The following is a 27,364-nucleotide window of genomic DNA, read 5'->3' on the forward strand; positions in this document are numbered from 1 at the left end:
ACACAACACCCTTCCAGTCAGAGCTCTTTCCACCCCTGTTCTTCCACCGCCAGGTGTAAAAGGGAAGATTTCCAGCAACTCAAGCCTTTGTTATGGTGCCCTACTTCAATCAAGGGTAGGAGGGGGTTTGGGCGGGGCAGGGCCAGGGACCAGGATGCCAGGGTCCCTGGTTCCTACCAGTAAGTCCTTAGGCCTCTGTCTCTTTCCCCTGCTCTACCAGCTTTGCTACCGTGCTGCCCCAGGGTCTTAACAACTCCAGAACAGCGTCCCGACAGGAGAAGCTGAAAGGATCTCTTTTCACTCCTACTTTTGACAGAGGCATCTGTACCATCTGTCAAGGCCAAAAGGTAAAGAGGGAGGGTTGGGCCATGAAGAAAATGTGGACACAGACCAGAGTGCTCTTTGTACCTAAACCTCCACCCCAGACTCAAGGGGATAATCTGAATTTTGAGAGAGGGGGGTGTCCTTAAACTTGGGAAAACAAGTCTGAGATGTCTAGGGTCTTGGTTTCACTGAGGTGAGGAACCTGGAGGCGAAGGTGGGCAGGTTTTCTCAAATAGTGTCAAGCAGTATGGAGCCTATAGTGGTGGTGGGGTGTTTGGGTCTCAGGATGTAGCGTCTGGAACTCTGGCCTTGCTGCTGTGGGATCTCCTGAGTATGAATTTAGTCAGTAGTGGGTGGAAAGGCGTTGGGAAGAGAAATTCCCTGATAGCAGCCATTAGGAGAGGGTGAGACTTTGGTGGGGTGGGCAGCTGCCAAGCTGTACTTTCAGCGGCCGCCCCTCCCCGTCTTGGTCTCCCAAGGTTGTATGTCATTGTAAGGAAGGAAAAATAGAACCAGAGCTGGCCCCAGGGCGGGAAGACGAGAAGCACAGGACGTGGAGAAAGAGGCACAGACCAGAGCCCTGAAGATATTCGGGAGAAGGGTAAATGAGGTTTGGTGAACTGGAAACAGCGAGACCTCTCCAGACTGGCATCCCGAAGTTGGGGGCCCCGGGCGCGGGCGAGCCGGCTGGGGTGGAGGACGGGCAGCTGTGTCGTCAGGAGAGGGGCGGCCCCGCGGCGCTGTGTCTGCCTGGCCCGTCCCCTCCATCCCAGCTTGCTCTCCAGCTCCGGCGCAGCGCTTCAGCTCCGACCTCGCGCCCTTCGCAGGCAAGGTAGAGACCCCACGAGCCCCCGCCTCCAGCCCGCTCTACCTATCTGAGCAACAGGGGTGGGGGCCACGGGAGGGGATGCCCCTCGGGCTGGAGTAGGGCTGCGGGGCAGAGAAGGAGGAAGCGTAACCGCTGGAGCGGGTAGCTAGCAGGGCTAGCGCCAGGACGCGGGGGCAGCGGGAGGGCTGGGCCAGACCCGGTAGGGAGCGTTGCCCCCAAAGCTTCCCCTCCATCCCTCTCGCTCTCTTGAAGGGATGGTGAAGCTCGGCCCCCAGGGACCCGACTCCGAGTTAAGTCCGTTTTTCGAACCTCCACAGTGCTGCACGTTTGGAGAAGGGTTCTTGTTTGGCCTTTTGGTCCCCAACTTCCCACCCCTATCTTTTCCACACCTGCCACCGGGAAGTTTCTGAAACTGCTTAGGTCTGAATCCCGTTTTTTCACTTTTAAATGGAGGAAATGTGATTAAGGAAGAAATGCAAATGTTATTGGGCATTGCCTCACCCTCAGAACGAATGAGCCCACATCATCCCTAACTATGCCAGCATCAGTACTTCCTCCTGTACTACATAATGACACCCTCCCCCCACCACACACACACACACACACACACACACACACACACACACACACACACACACACACACACACACACACACACACACACACACACACGCCCCCTTAATCAGGCAACACTGCCATCTGTGAGGTTTGTGGAGACTTAACGAATGTTGAGGCTTCAAGCCAACAAGCTAAATGTTTCCCTCTCAGGGGCCACTGGCTAGTGGCAGGAATGGCCAGGGAAGAGTAGACCCTCTCTCTCTCAGTCCTGGGAAAGAGGAGGATGACAGGTCCTGGAGTTCTTAGGAATTCAGAAGTCCAGGGAATCAGTCCTGGGGCCTCCAGAACGAGTTTCTGGTCCTTGGGGTTCCTTGCTGGGTCAGCCTGAATGTTCTGGGGGCACAGCTGATTCTTGAGTAATGGGAAATATATGGGACTTAAAATGTGAGCGATGAGTGTTGAAGTGAAAAGGGAAACTTGAAAGGTTAGCACTGACTCTGGACATTGTATTTATCTTTTGCTTACCAGCAACTTCAGTGTTTAATGTTTAAAATAAGATCTAGAAAACCAGAGGCACTAAGATTTGATGGAATGGACTAAGGACAGGATGTGTAGAGTCTGGGTTTAACTCTGAGAGGGCTGTTCTCTCTCTGGGCCTCAGTTTCCTCCCAACTGAGGATATTCTAGGATTCTATGCCTCCAAGTCAACTTCTAACTTTCTCACCTCAAGTTGAAAGAAGCAGACAGGGAAACCAAAGGAGGGAAGGGAAGAGAAGGGTGAGTCACAGGGAGCTGGCAGCAGGCAGCAGACCCCACCCTCCCAGACCTGACAGTCGCCTGGACTAGCCCAGGTTATAGACTCAGGGTTGGGATGGAGTGGGAAGGAAAAACTGGACTTGTTACAGGTCATTAAGCTCCCAGGACCCTGCAGTTTGCTGCCTTTCAGTGACAGGAGGACAACTGAAAAGATCCCAGGAGCCCTTATGTCCAGGGTCTCAGCCTAGGGGTGTCCTTGGGTCCTGACAGTCTAGTTTCTAGCTACCTCATCACCTTCCCAAAAGCAAAATGCAGGATCCTGATACTACATGTCTGTGCCTGACATGGGAAAAGTATGCAACTGGGCTTCACTGCTGTTGTGAGTCCCTAGAATTTATGCCTTCCTGGATCAAAGATATCATTTTTTCTAATCTCTAGATGTGTTTCTCTCGGTACCACCCTTGTATTATAATAAATAATAGTAATGATAATAGCTAACATTTATAGAGTTCTTGTGTGTCAGGCAGTTTGCTAAATATGTTGCGTGTATTATTTAATCCCAACATTGTGACTGACTTCTCTAGGTACCCATTTTACAGGTGAGGAAACAGATTCAGGAAGATGAAATAACTCACCCAAGAGCTAGGATTTTAGTCCATGCTTATCTGATTTAAAAGTTCATTCTCTTAACCTCTACTGTATCTACATTTAAGACCTGGGGGGCTAGGAAGGATTATTCTCAAATGGGAGAAGTACCATATCCGATTATCCCTTGTTTGCTCTCTCCCTGTCTCTTTCTCTCTGATTCAATTTCCTAGAACTTTGGAGCCATCTAAGAATCCCCAGGGGTAATCAGAGCAGCTAATTAAGCCATACAGGCCCCATTAGCCATAAAACTATTATGTATTCATTAGATCTGCTGGCAGGAGAAGTTGGATTATAGTCATTGAAAAGGGCCAGATGGGTGGAGTCCTTTCTCCAGAATATCAGTCCCAGAACACATTTCTAAGTGTTCTCAAGAGAGCCCCCAAAAGAGGAATGGTATTCTATAGATGGGCAGCAAAGATGTCCCAAGGGCAGAAACTACAGTCTATTCTTGCACCATCAGAAAGGAAATTCTCATAGGTCCTAACTGCCTCCTTGAGCTTAATCCAAAAGTCTTTAAATAAGTGGGTAGAGAGGAGGCAGAAAGTCAGAGCCTTGGATTGAGTACAATAATAAGTGCTTTTTATCATCATTCATTCATTTAACAAATATTTATTTAACACTTACTATATGGGCTCCAAATTGTCTCACGGATTCCCTTAACGGCCTGGACACTCTGGCATCCCATTTAACCATATTTGGATTAATATTGCCAAAATATGACTTCCTAACTTTACACAACTATTTGTACAACCAATATGGAGCACCTACAACATGCTGGACACTGTTTTCGGATTGGGCACAGAGTGGTTAATAAGACCAAGTTCATGCCCTTGTGGAACTTATATTTTCGTAGGAGAAGGCAAACAGTAAACAGAGAAGAAAAAAGGTATGAGATTTATCGGGAAGATCACTTACTAAGTTATATAATGTCTAATCACTGGGGTGTACACCTGAAACTAATATAATACTGTACATCAACTGTAATTGAAAAATTAAAAATGATTTAAAAATAAATAAATTAGCAAGGTAATTTCCAGTTGTGATAAGTTCTATGAAAGAAACGAAGGGAGGTGATGTGCAAAGGAGGTGGCTACTTTAGGATGCAATGATCAGGGATGGTCCTTTGGAGGAGCTGACATTTCAGCTTAAGCAAGAAGTCAGTTCTGCCAAGAGTGAGGAAGGGTGTTCCAGGCAGATAGAACAGTAAGTACAGTTCATGGCCCTGAGCAGGGAAGAACTTGGTATGCTTGAAGAACAGAAAGGAGGGCAGTGAGACTAAAAGGCAGTGTGTGAAGGGGAGAGTGGAACAAGAGAAGGACAGAAAGACAAGCAAGGGCCCCTACCACAGAGTTCTTGGGTTTAAGCTTTGGGTCCTCCATTCATCACCTACCCTGGGAAGTCCCAGCCTCTTGGAGTTCTAGATTCTTCATCTGTAGAAAGGCTATACCAATAATTTTTTTTTATCCTGTAGAATTTGATTTTAATTGTTAATACAGTAATAACTACCATTTCTTGTAAGCCTTCTATATGCTAGGTGTTATAGTAGGTACTTTTTATACATTATTTGACAGTCCTCACAACTATGAAAGATAGATATAATTCTCCTCATTTACAGGTGTGATTTTCCCAAGTCTCAGAGCTAAGGATGGAACCCAGTTATGACTAACCCTAGTTCTGTTTGAGTCCCAAACGGTGCTGCACTATGCTGTGTTACACTAATCTGAGATGTTACTGTTACTGCTGTTTTTGAATACTCAGAGCAAGTTGCCCTCTACTACTTGGCCCCCAGGCCAGTGTCAGCATGATCCACGTGATGGCTCCTCTTTGGTCTCTGGGTCCCATAGCTAAAAGTAGGGGCTCCCTAAACACTGTTAGCTAACCTAACAGGGTAGAAGAAAGACCCCAGAATCTGACACTCCCGTATTCAGCTCATCCCTCCTGGAACTGGGAGCCAGACATCTACTCAGTCTTCTTCCCTTGCCTCCTCCCAATCTCGCGCGCCTGGGTCCCCGCCCTTCCCGGGTTGAGCTCCGTGGGACTCAGGCGAGGCGAGACCCAGGCTGGAGACCCGCCCAGAGTTGGTTCTGTGTCGCGCGCCAGAAGCGCTAGAGGTCGTTGTAGGGCGTGGGTGGCTCGGGGAGTGGGTGGCGAAGTGGGGACCGAGTCTGGAGGCGGAGCAAAATGGGGTCGTGGCCTGGGAGGCGTGTTGGCAACGCAGTGAGAACCGCCCGGAGGGCCGGGACTTTGGGATCCCTGATGGGAGAGAGCACAGGCGCAGGAGAGACTGCAGGGATTGGGGGTGGCGGGAGGCACTCACGAAGACATATACACTGGGAAAACAGGAGTGGAGTGAGGGGAAGGATGGTGAGGGTGGTCAGAGATTAATTAGGACAGATTGGGAGGAAGTCAGAGACCTGGAGAAAGATCCAGAAATGGGAAGGAGAAAGAGATGAGTCAGAAACAGAGGACAGATTCTGTCAGGGGGAGAGAGAGAGACATATGGAAAGGAACACAAGAAAAAGGAGAGACTCAGAGAAAAAGAAAGAACGGAAATAACAGTGGAAGTGGAGAATTAACTGAGTAGACGGAACCAAAGGGACTGCTGGCTTTTCTGCCACATGCTCTTGTCATCTTCCAGACCTACCCTGGGAAGCAGAGGTCCAAGTACCATAAGTACTACTACCAAGCTGCCTTTGTGGCCATCCTTCTGAAACAAAGAAAGATGGCCAAGGAGAGGGGCCTAATAAGCCCCAATGATTTTGCCCAGCTGCAAAAATACATGGAATGTGAGTCTTTCTCTTAGTCCTTTATTTCTGAAGACCTTACCCCAAAGAACTCTTCCTCTTCCTTCTCATCTCGCCCCACCCCCTGCCCGGGTTTTCCATGTGGCCTTGAACCAGTCAGCTCCTAAGATAAGCCTATGACTAGGAAAAGGGGGAAAAGGAGATAGGGAGATGCCTGGGGTCTTAGCTCTCCATTCACCTTCTCTGAACCTTGACTGTCTGCTCCAGGTCTCAGAGAAGAGAGTAAAGAGGGGTACCACTTTGAGGATCTGAGATGTTTTTCTCTTCTGTATTTCTGTGCATTTCGGAATTTCTTCTTTCTTTATCTTGCTTGACTCTTTTTTTCAGGTTGGATGCCTGGGTGGGACACTGGCAGAGGCCAGGGAGAGCCAAACCAGACTAATGCTCTTCTTTCACTCTCTTCACACCTTAGACTCCACCAAGAAAGTCAGTGATGTCCTAAAGCTCTTTGAGGATGGTGAAATGGCTGAGTATCTCCAAGAAGATGTGAGTGGCAGCTGGGAAATCTTTTCCTGGGCCAATTCCTCCCATCTTTGTTTTTGCTACTCCATTGGGAGCCCTAACTTCCAGGGATTATTCTGGGCCCAACCCTTGCTCTCCTCCCTCAAGATACTCCACATCCATTGTTACTGCAGCTATTGCTTTAGGACAAAGCAAGATAATTCTATTAATTTAGGACTCAACCCAAGAAATCATACTCCTGCCTTGGATGCTGCTCAGCTCTGCACTTACTATCTGTGTACCCACTACTCCTCATCTTCAATCCCCAACTCCCATCCTGCAGATTCCCCAGGGTAATGGTTGCTCTCATCATAGGCCATTGGCTATGATGGATTCCAGCAATTCCTGAAAATCTATCTGGAAGTGGATGATGTTCCCAGTCACCTAAGCCTAGCACTGTTCCAATCCTTCCAGACTAGTTACTCCTTAGAAGAGACTGTGAAAAAAGGTATGGTCACATAGGTAGGAATGGGCTGCGCCTCCTATAGAAGAGTCAAATTAGTGTGGGTTTGGGGTGAGAGCTGAATTGAGTCACATGTTGGGGTCAGGGTTAGGGGCAAGAGGTAGAGGTTGGCCCTGCTGGTCTGGGAGCTGGAGGAAGCAAAGTTAAAGGGAAGAGTTGTGATAAACAAAGGAAAAGAGAAGAGCCAGCGTGGAGGGAATCCCAACCTCAAATCTGCTGTACTTTTTGTAACTAGATGTGGTATGTCTCAGTGATGTCTCCTGCTACTTTTCCCTTCTGGAGGGTGGCCGACCAGAAGACAAGCTAGAATGTGAGTTGCCATTGTGGATTGGGAGAGGGGAGGAAAAGTGAAGGGAGAGAGGGTGTTCCCCAGCCTTCCTCCCCTCACTTTTTCAGGATTCTTAATGGCTAACAGGGCCAGACAAGAGAGGGGCCAAAGAATGGGCCCATTTCCTCTGTTCCCCCAGATTCCTTAAACCTAACATCATCCACCATAGCCACCCCAGTTCCTATGTCTTGTACATTTTCATGTAGGAGGCCTGGGGTATTCTTGGGATGTGGAAAGTGTGTACTGTCTCCCATATCAGTTTCAAATCCAGGCCTGATTCCCCTCCCTTTTTGCCTCCTTTTTCAGTCCCAGCCCCAAGCTCTGGGCTCTTCTTCCAAAAGATTTTTCCCTCTCTCTTTTTTCCCCCTGTATTCTGTTATGAATTCTTTGGGTATCCCTCACAAACTGACCCTAGCCCCCCTAAAACACCCCACAGTCACCTTCAAGCTGTACGACATGGACAGAAATGGGATCCTGGACAGCTCAGTGAGTTGGGGGACCTGTATGCTGGGCAAGGGAGGATGTGTCCATTTGTCTGTGCCCTCCTGTCCCAACCATTCCAGGATCTTAAGAAACAGGAAGCTACAGGGAGAAGTTGAGTCCTCTAGGACTCAATTTGGGAATAGGTCCCAAGGTCTTGACCCCCTAAAAGAGGAGGCTGGAGACATGAATTGGGGGCTGCCTTGCAAATATATGAATGCACATAGATACTCATTTACTCAACACAAACCCCTGAGAATGAGTGGTGGGTCTGGGGATGGAACCCAGGAACTCTGATTTCTAGAGACTGGTTTGAATGGTGGTAGTGAGGTGGGATATGGCTGTGGCTCTTACTCTCTTGTCCTCCAGGAAGTGGACAAAATTATCATACAGATGATGCGAGTGGCTGAATACCTGGATTGGGATGTGTCTGAGCTGAGACCGGTAAGGCAGCTCTTCCTTCATGTCCCTTCTTGTATTTTCTCCCTGGTGAGTCCTGCATCTCCTTTACCCCATTTTTGACAGGCAGCCTGGTTCCCTTGGCTAGGATGGCTGGGCTGGGTGTCCTGGGGGCTGTGGAGAGGTGTCAGATCTGAGGGGCCACGCATACCAAAAGTCCCCCACCCCCATTCTCTGCTCAGATTCTTCAGGAAATGATGAAAGAGATTGACTACGATGGCAGTGGCTCTGTTTCCCTAGCTGAGTGGCTCCGGGCTGGGGCCACTACTGTGCCACTACTCGTGCTGCTGGGTCTGGAGATGGTGAGTAGGAAAGACCTGTGAGATGGTTAGGACAGCTGCCTTAGGTTGTGCTTGCCAGAGGTTAGTCCTGTAAGGGCCTAGACACTCCTTAGTATCTGCTGTGCTCTCCTAGACCCTGAAGGACAATGGGCAGCACATGTGGAGACCCAAGAGGTTCCCCCGACCAGTCTACTGCAACCTGTGCGAGTCAAGCATCGGTCTTGGCAAACAGGGGCTGCGCTGTAACCGTGAGTGATGGGGCCTGGGAGTGTGGGAGCAGAGAGGCAGCCCAGCTATCTGTGGGAGCATGGCACTCTGAACTGAGTGAGACCTAAGTTTGAATCCTAAGCTCTGCCACTGACTAGTTACATGACCTAGTTAAGCCTCAGTTTCCTCAACTGAAAATGAGGTAATCATGAGCATTAAATAACTTGATGCAAGAAAAGTGCTTCACCCAGTGCATGTACCTGCTATTAAGTCTGCAGTAAAAATTAGCTATTATTATTATTATTGTTATATCTGGGTGTTCTTTGCATCGCCCAGCTCAGTTATGGGCACATGGATGGAGTAGGGGTAGGAATGCAGCAGCAATTGCTCTTTTAAGGGGAACATGAGCAAAAGGCATAGGTCTTGGAGGTGAGCTCCCACCCCCAACTTTAATACTCTGCCATGACCTCACAGCAAGGGATTATATGTCTTGTTTCAGTGAGTGATCCCGCCTCACCACCAGGTAAGGAGGAAATAGAGGGAGGGGCTGCAGCTAAGGCTCTGACCTTCTTCCCCCTTGCCCAGTCTGTAAGTACACCGTTCACGACCAGTGTGCCATGAGAGCCCTGCCTTGTGAAGTCAGCACCTATGCCAAGTCTCGGAAGGACATTGGTGTGAGTGACCCCATGCCCACCCCATCACCACCCACAGCCTGGCCCTGACCCCTGGCCCTTTGCTACCCTCAACCCTTCCTCAGTCCTTGCTCAGACCCTCTCAGACAGAGATTACCTCTCTCCCCAAGGTTCAATCACATGTGTGGGTGCGAGGAGGCTGTGTGTCCGGCCGATGTGACCGCTGTCAGAAAAAAATCCGTATCTACCACGGTCTAGTTGGGCTGCATTGTGTGTGGTGCCACCTAGAGGTCAGTTCAGGAGCTGTCTCTTCAGGCTGTGCTTTGGGACCCCTGCTTAAACTGCCCTCACTGCTGCACTCAGCTGGTCTTCTCTAGTCTTCTCGCCTCCGGGACAGCATATCCCTTACAGCCACTGTTGCCTCTGCTCTCAGAGGCTCTCTTTCCAGTACCAGAACCCCAAGTTGAGAGGGGACAGGGTTCCCTCCATGTACTCTCCATGCCCATCTTGTCTTTCAGATCCACGATGACTGCCTGCAAGCCATGGGCCATGAGTGTGACTGTGGGCTGCTCCGGGACCACATCCTGCCCCCATCTTCCATCTATCCCAGCGTCCTGGTGAGACCCGTGGGCAGCGGCTGGGAGGGGACAAGAGTGCTTCCCCGCTTTAAAAATACACATACACACAATGCCATGTAGAACAGAGAGCTTGTACTTGTAGGATTCAAGCCAGACTAATCTGTTCAGGGATTCACGCACAACCCTGTTTTCCTTCCCTTTGCTTCCCTTCCTAGGCCTCTGGACAGGAGCATAAAAGTAGCAAAACAAGCCAGAAGATCATGGATGATCTAAATTTGAGCACGTTTGAGGCTCTGCGGGTACAAGGCTGAGAGACTTGGGTTTCATGGTGGGGGCGGTTTTTCTTCACTGGAGCCCTCTTGGGGACAATGAAGTGGAAAACTTGGGGAGTTGTGCCTGTTCTACAGAAGCCCCACCCTGGTAGAGGAGGGGAAGGGTATCTTGGGGAAAGACAGCTGTCTGCCCCTGTCTCCAGGGTCCATCTGAACTAAAAAAATTCAGCATTCCTTATCCTTGTTTTCTTCCCCCATGCAGATCGACCCTGTTGCTAACACCCACCCACTTCTGGTCTTTGTCAATCCTAAGAGTGGTGGGAAGCAGGGAGAGAGGTGAGAAGACATAATACTGGATCTTCTAAGATTGAAGGAGAGGACCAACAGAGATTGGGAATCTGTGTATATGGAGGGGATACACCTCGAGGAGAAAAGCAAGAGGGTGGGGTACAGAAATTTCATCCCCTGCCATGAGCTTTCTTTTTTCTCTCACACAGGGTGCTTTGGAAATTCCAGTATCTGCTAAACCCTCGACAGGTGTTCAACCTCCTAAAGGATGGTCCTGAGCCAGGGTGAGTGTAGGTTGGGAGCTGTATCACAGTTTTTATGTATGTCTGCCTATCTGTGTGTGTTGAGAGAGAGCAGGAAAGAGTGCATGTTGGGAGGGAAGGGCCAGAGGATCCCAAGAAACCAGAATTCAGAATGCTGTTTTTACTAAGGTCACTGAGTATTCCCACCTCCGAGTGCTCTGGCTCATCACTGTTCTGCTCTCAAAGGATGTGGAGATACTAGTTTCTCCCTAACCACTGAGAAGTGGCTATAACTTTCCCCATTGTACAGTTTCTCTGCCCTTAATAGAAGGAAATAAATGTTTTGACCAAGATTATAAGGAAAGTGCAGAAAAGACATAATCTGCCTGTCCAGGAGTTGAGTAGCCTCACTCTTGTTATCCTTCTTCATCTTCTCTCTCACCTTTTGTCTCAGGCTTAGATTCTTCAGAGAAGTTCCCGATTACCGGATTTTGGTGTGCGGTGGAGATGGCACAGTGGGCTGGATCCTGGAGACCATTGGTTAGTGCAGGGAGAGCTCCAGGCAGAGCACTAGGGCAGCGGCCTTCCAGAGCTAACTCCCTCCGCCCATCTCCTCACTTGCCTCCACAGACAAAGCCAACTTGCCTGTTGTGCCTCCTGTTGCTGTGTTGCCCCTGGGCACTGGAAATGACCTAGCTCGTTGCCTAAGATGGGGAGGAGGTAAATTATTAGAAATGTTTTCCTGGGAGATGGGTGGAGTTGGGTTGGAAGGGAAATACATGCCTAGAAAGCATCTAGGCATCTGGTGTACAAAGAAAGTTGAGGAAGAAGAGGCACTGATGGGTGGGTACCAAAGTGGATTGCTCCAAAAGAAGAGAGCTTTGGAAGAAACAAGGACAACAGTCTGAACTTAGAAGGGTCAAGGGTGATGATACTCTTCCTATAAACCTAAAAATAGCCTTCTATTTCTACCAACCAACTCTGAGGGCTCAGAGCATCAGGGAATATGAGGATGGAGGGAGGACAATGAGGGAATAAGAAAGGTTGTATAAGAGGTAAGCCAGAAGCTGAGTGATGGAGCTAGCAGGGAGCTTGGCCATGATTCATTCATTCATTCAACCAATTAATCAGATCATTTGTTCATTCATCATAATTTCTTCCCAAGTTTATTGCAGCAGTCTCCTAACTGCATTCCCACTTCTAGTCTCTTGCTTCCTTCAAAGAGAAAGAGTTCAAGGGATAGTGTTGGTAGTTAAAGAGGTCAGTGTGGGCCAGGTTGAGTTTGAGGTGTTTTGGAGTTGAAGCTGTTGGATTCAGAGTCCAGCTCTGAGTTGTAGCAGGAGATTATAGAATAGGGGTCTGCTAAGGAGAGTGAAAAACATTTTAGGTGGCAGAAACTGTGTAACGTCATTGGAGCCACCAAACAACGTGGTGGTGCATTAGGGAAAGTGTGTAAGTCATTCACTGTGACTGGGACGTAGGGTGCAAGGTGGAGAATGGGGCGAGGGAAGACTGATTTTAGTAGCGTCCAGATTATAGAAGGTCATGAATGATGCGCTGAGGAATTTTTGACTTTATCCTGTTAGAGTTTGAAAGCTGGCAGACCACAGAAATGATTTTTATTCTTTGCCTTACAGTGCTTCAGTTTTTTGACTTTGGTTATTTCTAAGTGGGTCATGCATTGTTCAACAAACCACAATCCCTGGGCTCACCACTATATACTCATTCACTTTACCTTTCTAACCACTGAGGAATTTGAATGTGCAATCCCTGGGGAACTCTTAACCTTATGAAAAAATATATAAAATATTATACTCTCTATATAATAAAATTACTCTTTATATAAAGTATTATTCCAGAAAGGAGAAATATCTCTGAGTACATATTATAATTTAAATCTTGCATGTAAACATATGACCAATTATTTTGGCCAGTTTTTATATTTTTAATGAATTTTTTTTTACTTTTTTTAAAGTATATTTTATTGATTACACTTTTACAATTGTCCCAATTTTTTCCCCTTTGCCCCTCTCTACCCAGTACCTCCCTTCCCTCCAGCAGTCCCCCCACCCCCTTAGTTCATGTCCGTGGGTCATGCATATAAGTTCTTTGGTTTCTCCATTTCCTACGCTATTCTTAACATCCCCTGTTTATTTTGTACCTACCAGTTATGCTTCTTAATCCCTGAACCATTTCCCCTCTCTTCCCCCTTCCCCCTCCCAGCTGATAACCCTCCATATGATCTCTGTATATGTGGTTCTATTCCTGCTCTAGTTGTTTGCTTAGTTTGTTTTGTTTTTATTTTTTAGATTCAGTTATTGATAGTTGTGAGTTTGTTGTCATTTTACTGTTCATAGTTTTGATCTTCTTTTTCTTAAATGTGTCCCTTTAACATTTCATATAATAAGGACTTGGTGATGATGAACTCCTTTAGCTTTACCTTGTCTGGGGAGCACTTTATCTGATCTTCCATTCTAAATGATAGCTTTGCTGGATAGAGTAATCTTGGTTATAGGTCCTTGCTTTTCATCACTTTGAATACCTCTTGCCAATCCCTTTTTGTCTGCAAAGTTACTTTTGAGAAATCAGCTGATTTGTAGATAACTCTTCTTTTCTCTTGCTACTTTTAAGATTCTTTCTTTATCTTTACCCTTTGGCATTTTAATTGTGATGTGTCTTGGTGTGGTTCTCTTTGGGTCTAGCCTGTTTGGGACTCTCTGTGCTTCCTGGACTTATATATCTATTTCCTTCACCAAATTAGGGAAGTTTTCCTTCATTGTTTTTCAAATAAGTTTTCAATTTCTTGCTCTTCCTCTTCTCCTCTGGCACCCCTATGATTTGGATGTTGGTACATTTAAAGTTGTCCCCGAGATTCCTAAGCCTCTCCTCATTTTTTTCCATTCTTGTTTCCTCATTCTGTACTGGTTGAATGTTTTTTTCTTATGTTCCAAGTCATTGATTTGAACCCCAGCTTCCTTTCCTTCACCATTGGTTTCATGTGGATTTTTCTTCATTTCACTTATCATAGCCTTCACTTCTTTCCTTATGTTTTTACCGTACTCAATCATTTCAGTGAGCATCGTTATCACCAGTGTTTTGAACTCTTCATCTATTAGGTTGGCTATCTCCTTGTCTCTTAGTTCTCCCACTGGCCCTTGATCGCCTCCCCCCCTTTGGGCCATACTTCTCTGTCTCCTCAACTTGACAATCTCCTGTGTTCACCTCTGCATCTTAGGTAGAGCTGTTGCACCTGTTATATTTTAAGGGGTGGAGCCTTAGGTATTCATCAGTGTGGAATGACCCATTTTACTACATTGTGGCACTGCATGTGGTGGTGGTGTCAGAGAGGGAACAATGCCACTTGTTCAGCACTTGCCTCTTTTCCTGTCACTTCATCTGCTTCCCTTATGCAACTGGTGCCCCTCTAGCTCTTGCCCTGGGGATGGTTCCCAGAGTGGGTGGGTTTGCAGATGGTCTAGGACCAGGGGTCCTCTAAACAGACTCTCATGAGAGATGGGCAGTTTCTCTGTTACCCCAGCCTCTACTTGTTTTTACAGCCAGAAGCAATGATATTTTATTTTCCCAGCACTGTAACCAGGGGCTTTGCAGTCTGGCCTGGGACTATAATTACTCCCCAGGTATCCCTCCCAACTTTTATAATGTGTGACTGCTCTTTCCAATGGCTGGCCACAGCCACTGTCTTGCTGCCACCACCACCACAGCCGCCACACCGTGTTCTCTCTGCCCTGGCTCTGTCCCTCCTACCTATCTGGATAAATATTGCTTCTTTATATCTTTGTTTGTTGGACTTTCATGAAGTTTGATTTTGTGGTACTTCTGATTTTTTGTTTTGAGGTAGATGTAAGCCTTCTTATGGTTGTGGAAGGAGGCAGAGCATGTCTCCATCTTGGCTGGAAGTCTAAAGATTTTATTTACCTTTTAGAGAGAGGGGAGGGGAGGGAGAAAGGAAGAGAAACATCAATGTGCAATGGAAATATCCATCAAGTGCCTCTCACACACCCCCAACAGAAGACCTGGCCTACAATTCAGGCATGTGCCCTGACCAGAAATCAAACAGGCAACCTTCTGGTTCACAGGCCTGACGCTCAACCCACTGAGCCCCACCAGCCAGGGCTGGGCAGTTTTTAAGTCTTCAACATCTGATTTTGTTTTTCACTGACAGTATTAGACAGTTTTAAATTATGTATTTTGAGTTTTCCCTATATGTTCTGCAAATGAGATGCTCGTAGCAATTTCTGTTATGCAATCTAAATCATGAAAATAATGATATAAATTTAGCACTAATGAAAATTTGTGTTGATATTGAAAAAAATCCTAAGATGTGAAGAGGGGAAGATGGAAGGAATATGGGAGTTCAGTGGGGGATGGTTTGGAGGAAGGAAACAGGATAAGACATTACCTGTACTGGACACAAAAGCCAAGGCCACCGCAGTGGCATTCATGAAGTAAAAGCCACAATATTTGGTAACTAATGTGTTGTGGAGGAGGAGGTGAGGACAAGTTAGGACATTCCCTTGGTTTGTGTACTGAGCAATTGGGATGCCATTTATTAATATATGGGATGCAGGAGGTGGACCAGTTTAAGGAAGAAAGATTCATTTTTTAGACATGCTGAACTGAGGTGCCAGTGGAGCATCCACATAGAAGTGTGTGGTAAGTAGTTAGAAATCAATGTCAGGAATTTAGGATAAAAGTCAGGGATGAAGATACAGGTTCAAGAGTCATCTGCTCCTGGGAGGTAATGGACATCATGAGAGTAGATAAGTTACCAGGGAAAGAGTTAAGAAGGTGGACAAGGGCAGGAAGATCCTGATAAACACCCTATTTAAAGGTTGAGCAGAAGAAGATGAATTATTAACAGAGTCTGTATTACTGTTCTATTTCTGCTATAACAAATCACCACAAACAGTAGCTTAAAACAACACAAATGTATCATCTTAAATTTCTGAGGATCAGAGTCCAAAATAGGTCCCACTGCACTAAAGTGCAGGCATTGACAGGGCTGTGTTTTTTCTAGAGGCTCTAGGGGAGAATCCTTTGCCTTGCCTTTTTCAGTTTCTAGAGGCTGTCTGCATTTCTTAGCTCATGGCCCCCCCTTGCAACTAGCATTGTTATCACTTCTCTGCTTCTGTTGTCACATGTCCTATGACTTCTCTCTGAGCCTTTTTCTTTCACTTATAAGAACCCTGTGATTACATTGGGTCCACCCAGATAATCCAGGATAATCTCCCCATTTAAAATTCTTATTTTAATCACATCTGCAGAGTCTCTTTTGCCGTGCAAGGCAACATATTTATAGATTCTGGAAGTTAGGATGTAGACATCTTTGAGGGGCCATTATTCTTCCTACCATAGAGACTAACAAGGAGCAGTCAGAGAGGATCCTCTGTAACTTAGAGAGTGTTACTTTAGAAGCCATCTGAGTAGTTTCATGAGTTAAAATGAGAACTAAAGATATACTATTGGCTTTGGCAGGAATCATTGGCAGTCTTTGCCAAAAGAGTTTCAACAGGGTGATATGGTGAAAGGCAAATTACAGTGGGTTGAACTATCAATGGAATGTGAGGAAATAAAAACCCATTTTTGTAATCTTTTTCTTCCTGATTACAAAAATAACATGCTTGTGGTAAAAAATAATTCAAACATATCAGATGTACATGCCAAGAAAATGAAAGTTCTCTGTAATCTACTCCCTTAAGTTTTGGAGTCTTATTTTTTCATGGTTTTCTTTCTAGACACATTCTAAACTATAATTAACAACAAGGCCATTTTACAGATGATTTTCTTCTTCTTTTTTTAAAACTAAACAATTCATCTTGGTTATCATTATATTTCAGTACATTCAGGTTTGCCTCCTTTTGTGACAGAATAGCATTGCATTACATGAATGTGTCGTTATTTATTTATATTTTTTTATTTTGAGACTACATTTATTAAAGCCGGGGACAGTGAAATAAGGAAGCGTATAGGATAGAAGAAGCAACAGGAGAGAGGGCTGCTTTGGCTCACTGGAAAGTCAGAGAAAAGGGGGCCTTAGAAACAGGTTCATGAAGTTAGCCTGGGATGAGCAGCCACTGCCCATTGCTCCCCTGGTTGCAAGTCTCATGGGGTCCCTTAGAGTTTAGAGATGTGCGCCTGAGAGGGAAGAGGCATGGGTGTGCTCCTGGGAAGAAGAGCACCTGTTGTAATTTATTTAGCCAGTCCTCTATTGATAGACATTAGTGTAGCATTCAATTTTTTATTACAAACCATGTTACAGTGAACACAGTTGCATGTGTATCTCTGCACACAGATGTAAGAATTTTTCTAGGAGAGATTTCAAGCAGTGGAATGCTAACTCAAAGAACATGAAAATTTTATGTTTGATTAGTTATTTTCTTTAAGAAAAGACACAAATAATACATCAGTACATTTTCACTGTAAAAAAGTTTTTTCAGTAAAATATGTAAGTCTTCACATACAGGTCTTTTCTTCCCTACTCCTCCTCACCAAATTCCCCATACCTCCCAGAGAAAACCACTGTTTCTTATTTGCACTAATTTTTCTGTTTTTACATGCACACACACAACTTTTTAACAAACGTAGTTGGGATTATACTACCCACATTTTTCTGGTTCTTTCTTTATTTCATACTGTGTCTTGGAGATGTCTCCATGTTAGCACATATCAATTTCATTCTGCATTCAGTAACTATACATTATTTCAATGGCATGAATTTGCCATCATTTATATAACCTTCCCCTACTGATGAGCATTTAGACTGTGTCCATTTTCTTGCTGTTTTAGAAGTAACTCAGCAAACTTCCTTGTACATCCATCCATCTTTGTGCACATGTGTGTTAGTTTCCATAGGTGAAATTCCTATAAGTGGAATTGCTGCACCAAAGGATATGTTTTGATAAAATTTGATAACATTTTGATAAAAATTGTCGAACTTCCTTCCAAAAATGAAGTACCAATATATGATGCAACTGACAGCAAATGAGAGTGCCAGTTTATTTGTAATCTCTTTCATGTATATAATATATATGTTACTCATTTTTTTTAGAGAGACAGGAAGGGAGGGAGAAAGAGAGGGAGAGAAACATCGTTCAGTTGTTTCTCGCATGCCCTCAACCTTAGTTGCTTCTTGCACACCTCCAGCCGGGGACCTGGTCTACAACATAGGCGTGTGCCCTGATGGAGAATCAAACCATTGACTTTATGTTCTCAGGCTAGAGCTCAATCTACTAAACCACACCAACCAGGGCCATAATCTCTTTAACACTTGGTTTTCTCAATCTCTTTATACTTTGTTAATCTGATAGGCAACAAAAACTTACTAATTGTTTTAATTTACAATTCTTTAATAATAATATTGAGCATCTCTAATAGGCATATTGGCCATTTGTATTTCTTTTGTGATTGGCTTGTTTGTGTTATTTGCCCGTTTTTCTGTATACTTTATAAATATAACAATTTATAAGCTTAAAAAAAATACTTTTTATTTATTTATTTTTTAATCCTCACCTGAAGATGTTTATTGATTTTTAGAAAGAAAGGAAGGGGGGGAGAGAGAGAGAGAGAGAAAGAAACATCATATGTGAGAGAAACATTGATTGGTTGCCTTCCATACACGCCCCAACCAGGGATCAAAACCTCAGTCTAGGCATGTGCCCTGACCAAGGGTCAAACCCACAACCTTTTGGTGTACAAGGTGATGCTCCAACTAGCTGAGCCACCTGGCCAGGAATGTAAGCTTTTAAAAAAAATTATATTTTATTGTTTATGCTATCACAGTTGTCCCAATTTTTCCCCTTTGTCCCAATCCACCAGCCCCCCACCATTCCCTCAGGCAACCCCCAACACAGTTGTCCATGCTCATAGGTCATGCATATATGTTCTTTGGCTATACTATTCCTATGCTGTACTTTACATCCCCATGACTAGTCTGTAACAACCAATTTTTACTTCATTTATTTATTTTTATTTTTTATTAAGTATTTTGTTGTTGTGCTATTACAGTTGTGCCAATTTTCCCCTTTGTCTCCCTCTATCCAACCTGTCCCCAACTTCCATAGTTAATCCCCACACCATTGTCCATGCCCATGGCTCATGCATGTATGTTCTTTGACTAACCAATTTGTACTTCTTAACCCCTTCACCTTTTTCATCCATCCTCCAACCTGCCACCTGCCCCACTCTGGTAACCATGAAAACATTCTCTGTATCTGTAATTGTGTTTCTGTTCTGCTTGCTTATTATTATTATTTTTTTTAGATTCAGTTGTTGATAGATATGTATTTATTGCCATTTTATTGTTTATATTTTTGATTTTTTTTCACAGAAGGTTGAACTCTTTCTTTATTTAATTTTACTTATTTTTAGAGAGAGGGGAAAGGAAAAAGAGAGGGAGAGAAACATCAATGTGTCGTTGCCTCTCACACCCCCAACCGGGGACCTGGCCCGCAACCCAGGCACATGCCCTGACCGGGAATCAAACCAGCCACTCCTTGGTTTAGAGGCTGGCACTCAATCCACTGAGCCACACCAGCCAGGGCTTGATCTTTTTCTTAAAGAGGACCCTTTAATGGTTTATGTAATACTGGTTTGGTGATGATGAACTCCCTTAGGTTTATCTTGTCTGGGAAGTACTGTCTCTGCCCTTTGATTTTAAATGATAGCTTTGCTGGGTAGAGTAATCTTTTCATCATTTTGAATATTTCTTGCCAATCCCTTCTGGCCCGAAAAGTTTCTTTTGAGAAATCAGCTTACAGTTTTATGAGAGCTCCCTTGTGGGTAACTATCTGCTTTTCCCTTGCTGCTTTTAAGATTGTCTTTAACCTTTGGCATTTTAATTATGATGTGTCTTGGTGTGGGCCTCTTTGGGATTCTCTGCTCTTCCTGGACTTGTTTGTCTATTTCCTTCACCGAGTTAGGGAAATTTTCTCTCATTGTTTTTTCAAATAGGTTTCCAATGTCTTGCTCTTTCTCTTCTCCTTCTGGCACCCCTATGATGCAAATGTTGGTATGCTTGAAGTTGTCCCAGGGGCTCTCTACACTATCCTCATTTTGGGGGGTTATTTTTTCTTGCTGTTCTGATTGGTTGTTTTTTTACTTCCGTATATTCCAAGTTGCTCATTTGATTCTAAGCTTTATCCACTGTACTGTTAATTCCCTGTAAATTGTTCTTTATTTCAATTAGTGTATCCTTTCTTTTTTACTGGATTTTCTTAAATGCTGTTGAAGTTCTCACTAAGTTCATTAAGCATCCTTATAACCAGTGTTTTGAACTCCACATGTAGTAGATTACTTGTCTCCACTTTGTTTAGTTCTTTTTCTGGAGTTTTATTCTGTTCTTTTTATTTGGGCCATGTTTCTTTGTCTCCTCATTTTGGCAGCCTCCCTGTGTTTGTCTCTATGTATTAGGTAGAGCCGCTATGTCTCCCAGGCTTGGTAAAGTGACCTAATGTAGCAGGTGTCCTGTAGGGTCCAGAGGCACAGCCTCCCCTGTTACTCAAGCTGGGTATTCAAGGTGCACTCACCATGTGGACTGTGTACACCCTCCTGTTGTAGTTGAGCCTTGATTGCTGTTGGTACATGCAAGGTCAGCCACTGACTGGGTTTTGTCCAGGGTCACACAGCATAAGCTACAAAGCAATCTGCAGATGGCTGCTACTCATGCTGGGCTCATAGGTACCCAGGTGAGGCCAAACTGTTAACCAAGGCTGGCTGCTGCTACTACCAGGCCTGGGATAAGACAGGAAGAAGTATGGGTCTTGCTGAAGCCAAATGCCACTTGTTTGAGAGAATCTAGGAAAATCCAAGGCATAAGCCAAGACATGCCATTCATATGGAAAAGCAACTGGAAACAGCTTGGGTGGGCACGAAAGTTGGGTGGGTCAGGGCATCTGGGAATCACCAGGGTAGGGAAGACAGTGTGAGCCAGGCTGATGGAGTGTGAGATATGGCACCCACCTGCCAGCTCTGTCAGGGGAAGGCTCAGAAAAAGAACAATGACCTCTGCCAATACTTCTGTCTGGGAGATGCTGCCCCCAAGCTCTTGCCCTGATACTGGACATTTCAGTTTCTCCCTGTATGTCTCTGATGCCTTTCAATCTGCTGTCCCCATGCTGGACTCACTAGTCTGAGTAAGTCTGTGCATGGGCCCTTCAAGAGGAATTGCCTGCCTGGGTCTCCAAAAGTTTCTGTCTTCCACAGCTTCCATCCCCACTGGTTTTTACAGCCAGAAGTTATGGAGACTTAGTCTTACTGGCACTGGAACTCTGAGCAGGGGCCCTGGTGTGGGGCTGGGACCCCTCGCTCCTGAGATATCCCTTCTGATTCTTATCCACCACAGGTGGGTGTGGGACCAGCCTGTTCCGCATCTCTGCTCTTCCTACCAGTCTCGATGTGGTTTCTTCTTTAATTCCATAGTTGTAAGAACTCTATTCATCTCGATTTTTGATGATTCTGAGTGATGGTTGTTCTATACTTTACTTGTAATTTTGATGTGGTTGTGTGAAGAGGCGAGCCACGTTTACCTACACCACCATCTTGACCCCGTATGCTTTTTTTGATGTTGAGGAAGTTAATCTGTTATATATGCTGCAGTTTATACTTTGTCTTTTTAAAAAATGTAATTTAGGGGCCCTGGCTGGTGTGGCTCAGTGGATTGAGCACGGGCCTGTGAACCAAAGAGTTGCAGGTTCTATTCCCAGTCAGGGCACAGGCCTGGGTTGTTGGCCAGGTCCCCAGCTGGGGGCACGTGAGAAGCAGCCAATCATTCTATCCTTCTCTTTCTCCCTCCCTTCCCCTGTCTCTAATAGTAAATAAATCAAATCTTTAAAAAATATAAAAATAAAAAACAATAAAAATGTTATTTAGCCTTGGCTGGTGTAGCTCAGTGGATTGACTGCCAGCCTGCAAACCAAAAGATTGGTGGTTTGATTCCCAGTCAGGGCACATGCCTGGGTTGTGGGGCGGGTCCCCCTGTTGTGGGTGTGAGGAAGGCAACTGATTGTTTCTCTCTCACATCAGTGTTTCTCTCCGTCTCTTCTCCCTCCTTTCCAGTCTTTCCAAAAATAAATAAAATCCACCCTGGCTGGTGTGGCTCAGTGGATTGAGCACCAGCCTGAAAAACAAAGGGTTGCTGTTTGATTCCCAGTCAGGGCACATGCCTGGGTTGTGGACCAGGTCCCCAGTTGGGGATGTGCAAAAGGCAACCACACACTGATGTTTCCCTCCCTTTCTTTCTCCTTCTCTTCCCCTCTCTCTAAAAATAAATAAATAAAATCTTTAAAATAAATAAAATATTTTAAAAATGTTATTTACTTAACCACACAGAAGTTTTTAATTTTATTATAATTGTGTTAAATCTGTCTTTCCCTCTTTTGGCTCCTAGCTTTGTATTATGGTTTAGAAAGGTCTTTTCCATTCAAAGATTGTTAAAACATTCGTTTGTGTTTTCTTTATTTTTAAGTACACTTTATTGATTATGCTATTACAGTTGTCCCAATTTTTTCCCCTTTAGCCTCCTCCCTCTGCCAGGTAACTCCCCTTTAGCAATCCCCTCACCTCCCTTAGTTCAGGTCCATGAGTCATGCATATAAGGTCTTTGGTTTCTCCACTTACTTTACTATTAATGTCCCTCTGTCTAGTTTGTACCTATCAGTTATGTTTCTTTCTTTTCTTTTTTTTTAAATTTTATTTATTTACTTATTTATTGTTTTTTTAGAGAGAGGGGAAGGAGAAAGAGAGGGAGAGAAACATCAATGTGTGGTTGCCTCTCGTGCGCCCCCAACTTGGGACCTGGCATGCAACTTGGTCATGTGCCCTGACGGGGAATCGAACCAGTGACACTTGGTTCGCAGGCTGATGCTCAATCCACTGAGCCACAGCAACCAGGGCCGCAGTTATGTTTCTTGATCCCTGCACCTTTTCCCCCATTCTTCCTCTCCCCCCTACCCACTGACAACCCTCCATATGATCTCCATATCTATGGTTTTGTTCCTGTTCTAGTTGTTTGCTTAGTTTGTTTTTGTTTTTAGATTCATTTGTTGATAGTTGTGAGTTTGTTGTCATTTTACTGTTCATAGTTTTGATCTTCTCTTTCTTAAATGTGTCCCTTTAACATTTCATATAATAAGGACTTGGTGATGATGAACTCCTTTAGCTTTACCTTGTCTGGGAAGCACTTTATCTGACCTTCCATTCTAAATGATAGCTTTGCTGGATAAAGTAATCTTGGCTGTAGGTCCTTGCTTTTCATCACTTTGAATACTTCTTGCCAGTCCCTTCTTGCCTGCAAAGTGTTTTTTGAGAAATCAGCTGACAGTCTTATGAGAACTCCTCTGTAGATAACTCTTCTTTTCTCTCACTGCCTTTAAGATTCTCTCTTTATCTTTCACCTTTGGCATTTTAATTATGATGTGTCTTGGTGTGGTCCTCTTTGGGTCTAGCCTATTTGGGACTCTGTGCTTCCTGGACTTGTACATCTATTTCCTTTGCCGAATTAGGAAAGTTTTCCTTCATTATTTTTTCAGATAAGTTTTCAATTTCTTGCTCTTCCTCTTCTCCTTCTGACACCCCTATGATTTGGATGTTGGTATGTTTAAAGTTATCCCAGAGGTTCCTAAGCCTCTCCTCATTTTTTTTCCCATTATTGTTTCTTCATTCTGCACTGGTTGACTTTTTTTCTTCCTTATGTTCCAAGTCATTGATTTGAACCCCAGCTTCCTTCCCTTCACCATTGGTTTCATGTGGATTTTTCTTCATTTCATTTAGCATATCCTTCACTTCTTTCCTTATGTGTTTGCTGTACTCAGTAATTTCTGTGAGCATCATTATCACCAGTGTTTTGAACTCTTCATTTGTTAGGTTGGCTTTCTCCTCGCCACTTGGTTCTCCCTCTGAAACCTTGATCTGCTCCCTTTTTTGGGCCATAGTTCTCTGCCTCCTCAACTTGACAATCTCCTCTGTTTGCCTCTGTGTCTTAGGTAGACCTGTCATACCTGTTACATTTAAGGGATGAAGCCTTAGGTGTTTGTTAGTGCTGGGTGACCCATTTCACCACACTTCATTGCTGTATGTGGTGGAGCGGTCAAAGAGGGAACAATGCCGCTTGCTCAGCACTCATTTCTTTTCTAGTCACTTCACCTGCTTCCCGTATGCGACTGGCAGCCCTCTAGCTGTTGCCCTGGGGATGGTTCCCAGAGTGGGTTTGTTTGAGACATTCTAGGACCATAGGGGGCCTCTAAACAGACTTTCCTGAGAGACTGGCAGTTTTTTCCACCACTCCAACCCCCACTGGTTTTCACAGCCAGGAGCATGATGGTTTATCTTCCTGGTACTGGAACCATGAGCTGCGTGGTCTGGCCGGGACTGTAATCATTCCCCAGTTGTCCCTTCTAGCTTTTATAATGTATGACCTCTCTTTCCACACACCTGCCGCAGCCACTGCCTTGCCACCACTGCAGCCACTGCACCACATCCTCTCTGCCCCAGCTCCCCGGCTCCACCCCTCCTACTTGTCTGGATGAGTATTGCTTCTTTACATCTGTTTGTTGGACTTCCATGCAGTTCCATTTTCTGGTAGTTGTGGTTGTTTTTTGTTTTGAGGTAGATGTAATCCTTCTTATGGTTGTGGAAGGAGGTGAAGCATGTGTACCTATGCCTCCATCTTGGCCGGAAGTTCATTTGTGTTTTCTTCTAGTACAAATTCTGCTCCTTTGTTTTATATTTTAATTCTCTGACGCATCTTGAATTTATTTTGGTTTAAGGAGTAACTTTTGCCCCCAGAACCATTTGTTGAATAATCTTTTCCTTATTTGAAATGTCATCATATACTAAATTCTCATATACACATGAGTCTATTTCTGGGCACTCTGTTCTTTACTTTTTATTCTACTCACTGTGCCAGTATCACACTGTTTAGACATTATTGCCTTATAGTGTGTTTGATTTGGTTGAATGAGAAGAGAAAGTATGAGGGAGAGAGACTAAAAAGATTATCGCCATTTATCATTCACTTTTTAATTTTTCTGGCTACTTTCTCTAATCTTCCAGATGAACTTTGGCATCATTGTTAGATGTGTACATACATTGGGAACATTTGTCCTCTGTGACAGTGGAGAGAAGGGTCAGCAAGGTCCATTGGGAGATTGGTCCATGGGAACCATGCCCAAGCACCCTGCGGTTTCATTAGCAAGGGCTGGAGGGTCTGCAGAATTAGGGCAAATGATCTCTGAGAATTTTGGAGCTGAAAGCTAGGAAGAGGTATCTGGGACCTAGGGCTCAGTTCTAACCTGTCTTCTCCCCAATCCCTAGGATATGAGGGACAGAATTTGGGGAAGATCCTCAAGGATTTAGAGACGAGTAAGGTGGTTCACATGGATCGATGGTCTGTGGAGGTGATACCCCAACAAACTGAAGAAAAGAGTGACCCAGTCCCCTTTCAAATCATCAATAACTACTTCTCCATTGGTGTGGTCAGTGGAGTGGGTGTGGGAGAAAGGGGGTTAAGCAGGTACAGGCTGGAAGAGGGCACACTGGGAAGGTAGAGGTTAAGGGAGCTATGACACAGGGAAATTTGGGGTGAGGTCCAGTGATGTGAGTTGCAAGAAAAGAACATAAGACATACTGTTTCCAAATGGGGGAATTAAAAAGTTCTGTGCTGAGAGGAGGCAGGCCTCTGATATAACATGCCCTGAACTCCCCAGGATGCCTCTATTGCTCACCGATTCCACATGATGCGAGAGAAATGTCCTGAGAAGTTCAACAGCAGGTGAGGGAAAGTGGGGGTGGGGATGCATATACACAGTGGCAGGACTAGGTTGTGGCCAAGTGTGACCAGCACACTTAGATGGGCAGTGATCCAAAGGTTGGAGTGTGGGACTGGAGTGAGGAGGTTGATGCCCTTCTCTGTCACTTAGCCTACCCCAGCCAAATGCGTAACTTGTTCTCTTCCTACTGGGCCTTGTGTTGGGGCTGATACAGAATGAAGAACAAGCTATGGTATTTTGAATTTGCCACATCTGAATCCATCTTCTCAACATGCAAAAAGCTGGAGGAGTCTTTGACAGTTGAGGTGTGTATGAGGAGACCTAACCCAAATCCTTTTCAGCTTGTTATATCTTAGTTTCTCCCTCCACAGGTCCCCCTCAAGAACTTCCCATATTCTTGAACCTCTACTTTGACCTCCTAGCTCTCCAATTTTGAGTTCCCAAGTTCTCAAGATATATCAATCCTTATTTCTCTCCATTCTTTGCAAAACTCAAAATCCTGGTCTTCCCAATTTGTTATTTGGTTGAGGAAATGTCATATCCTTGATTATGTCATGAGAAGGATCTGTTTTCTCCTACCCTCAGATCTGTGGGAAACCACTGGATCTGAGCTCCCTGTCTCTAGAAGGCATTGCAGTGCTGAACATTCCCAGCACGCATGGTGGCTCCAATCTCTGGGGTGATACCAAGAGACCTCACGGGGACATCCATGGGATCAACCAGGCCTTAGGCTCTGCAGCTAAAGTCATCACTGACCCTGACATCCTGAAAACCAGTGTACCAGGTAAGAGGAGCAACTTTGGAAGCTGAGTGAGTGGGACTAAGGGTGTGACTCTTTGGAGACACCCTACTTCTGCAAACCTTTATCACTTATTTTCCATCCCCCAGACCTAAGCGACAAGCGGCTGGAAGTAGTAGGTCTGGAGGGTGCAATTGAGATGGGCCAGATCTATACCAAGCTTAAGAATGCTGGACATCGGCTGGCCAAGTGCTCCGAGATCACCTTTCAGTAAGGAAAACTCTGGCCAGGGGTTCTGAGGGAAGGAGTGGGGCCAAGAGCACCAGGGTCATGGGAATGGTGGGGAGGGGCTATACTAGGAGATCCTCCTCAGTACTAAAGGGCCTCAAAGCCAACCTTAGAAACAGAGTTTTGGTATTCAGTTGGTAAAGAAATCTCTACCAATCTGCCTTGGCCTCCCACAGCACCACAAAAACCCTTCCCATGCAAATTGATGGAGAACCCTGGATGCAGACGCCCTGTACAGTAAGTATTGCCTGTGCCTGCCAAAAACTGAACCCTCAGGCTCCCTGGATCCTAAATCTCCATTCCATAGCTCCTTTACTTTCTCCTGATGGCTGAAGTTACCCTGTATACCATTCCTCTCATATCCTGATTTCTCAGCCCCTGGCCATTCTACTGTGGCTTCTCTAGGACCCCAGCAACCTAACCTGAGTCCCAGATCTTCCTCCAAATCTCTGCTGCTCCAGCCCCAAGGTACCAGGTTCTGCATCTGAATATGCCCCCTTCCCTTGCAGATCAAGATCACCCACAGGAACCAGATGCCCATGCTCATCGGCCCACCCCCCCGCTCTTCCAATTTCTTTGGCTTCTTGTGTTGAGGGGGACACCTCAGCCTCCAAGCCAGCCTTGAACCCACCTCCCTGGACTCTACTCTGTAGGTTCTGTATACTGATGCCATGCCCTCCCACCAGCTCAGGGGAGGACTTCTTGACCCTCACAGTATTTATTATCCTGCACCCCCTCCACTATTACCCATGCATAAGTGCACACACACACACACACACCAAAAACACATACATTGGAAGTGCCTCATCTGAATAAAATGACTTTTCCCCCCCATTGGGATATCTGTTAAGTAAGTGGTATACCTCTTCCCCTTATACTTTTACTCTATAAATGACATAGATTC

At 45.1% G+C, this 27,364-nt stretch overlaps 1 protein-coding gene across 2 annotated transcripts; it reads left to right on the top strand.

The window, feature by feature from the left end:
* The first annotated feature begins 1,071 nt into the window (after window positions 1-1,071).
* On the top strand, window positions 1,072-27,294 carry DGKA (diacylglycerol kinase alpha). 2 transcript variants are annotated; one of them, XM_090273349.1, is made up of 24 exons: window positions 1,072-1,156; window positions 5,754-5,901; window positions 6,332-6,405; window positions 6,736-6,868; window positions 7,119-7,193; window positions 7,648-7,697; window positions 8,061-8,135; window positions 8,333-8,452; window positions 8,565-8,679; window positions 9,224-9,312; window positions 9,441-9,560; window positions 9,789-9,887; window positions 10,064-10,147; window positions 10,383-10,456; window positions 10,618-10,692; window positions 11,105-11,190; window positions 11,281-11,370; window positions 24,979-25,139; window positions 25,371-25,435; window positions 25,648-25,738; window positions 26,019-26,217; window positions 26,322-26,442; window positions 26,637-26,697; window positions 26,970-27,294. In XM_090273349.1, the coding sequence occupies exons 2-24, from the start codon at window positions 5,838-5,840 to the stop codon at window positions 27,051-27,053; spliced, it is 2,205 nt and encodes a 734-aa protein (XP_090129475.1). In that variant the 5' UTR covers window positions 1,072-1,156; window positions 5,754-5,837; the 3' UTR covers window positions 27,054-27,294. The 2 variants fall into 2 exon arrangements, with proteins under 2 accessions (XP_090129475.1, XP_090129474.1); XM_090273348.1 differs by lacking the exon at window positions 5,754-5,901 and having other exon boundaries at window positions 1,101-1,156.
* The last annotated feature ends 70 nt before the right edge of the window (window positions 27,295-27,364 follow it).

Source organism: Furipterus horrens, unplaced genomic scaffold, assembly GCF_987537825.1.
Source record: "Furipterus horrens unplaced genomic scaffold, mFurHor1.1.pri manual_scaffold_4, whole genome shotgun sequence".
In the NCBI taxonomy this organism is placed as follows: domain Eukaryota; kingdom Metazoa; phylum Chordata; class Mammalia; order Chiroptera; family Furipteridae; genus Furipterus; species Furipterus horrens.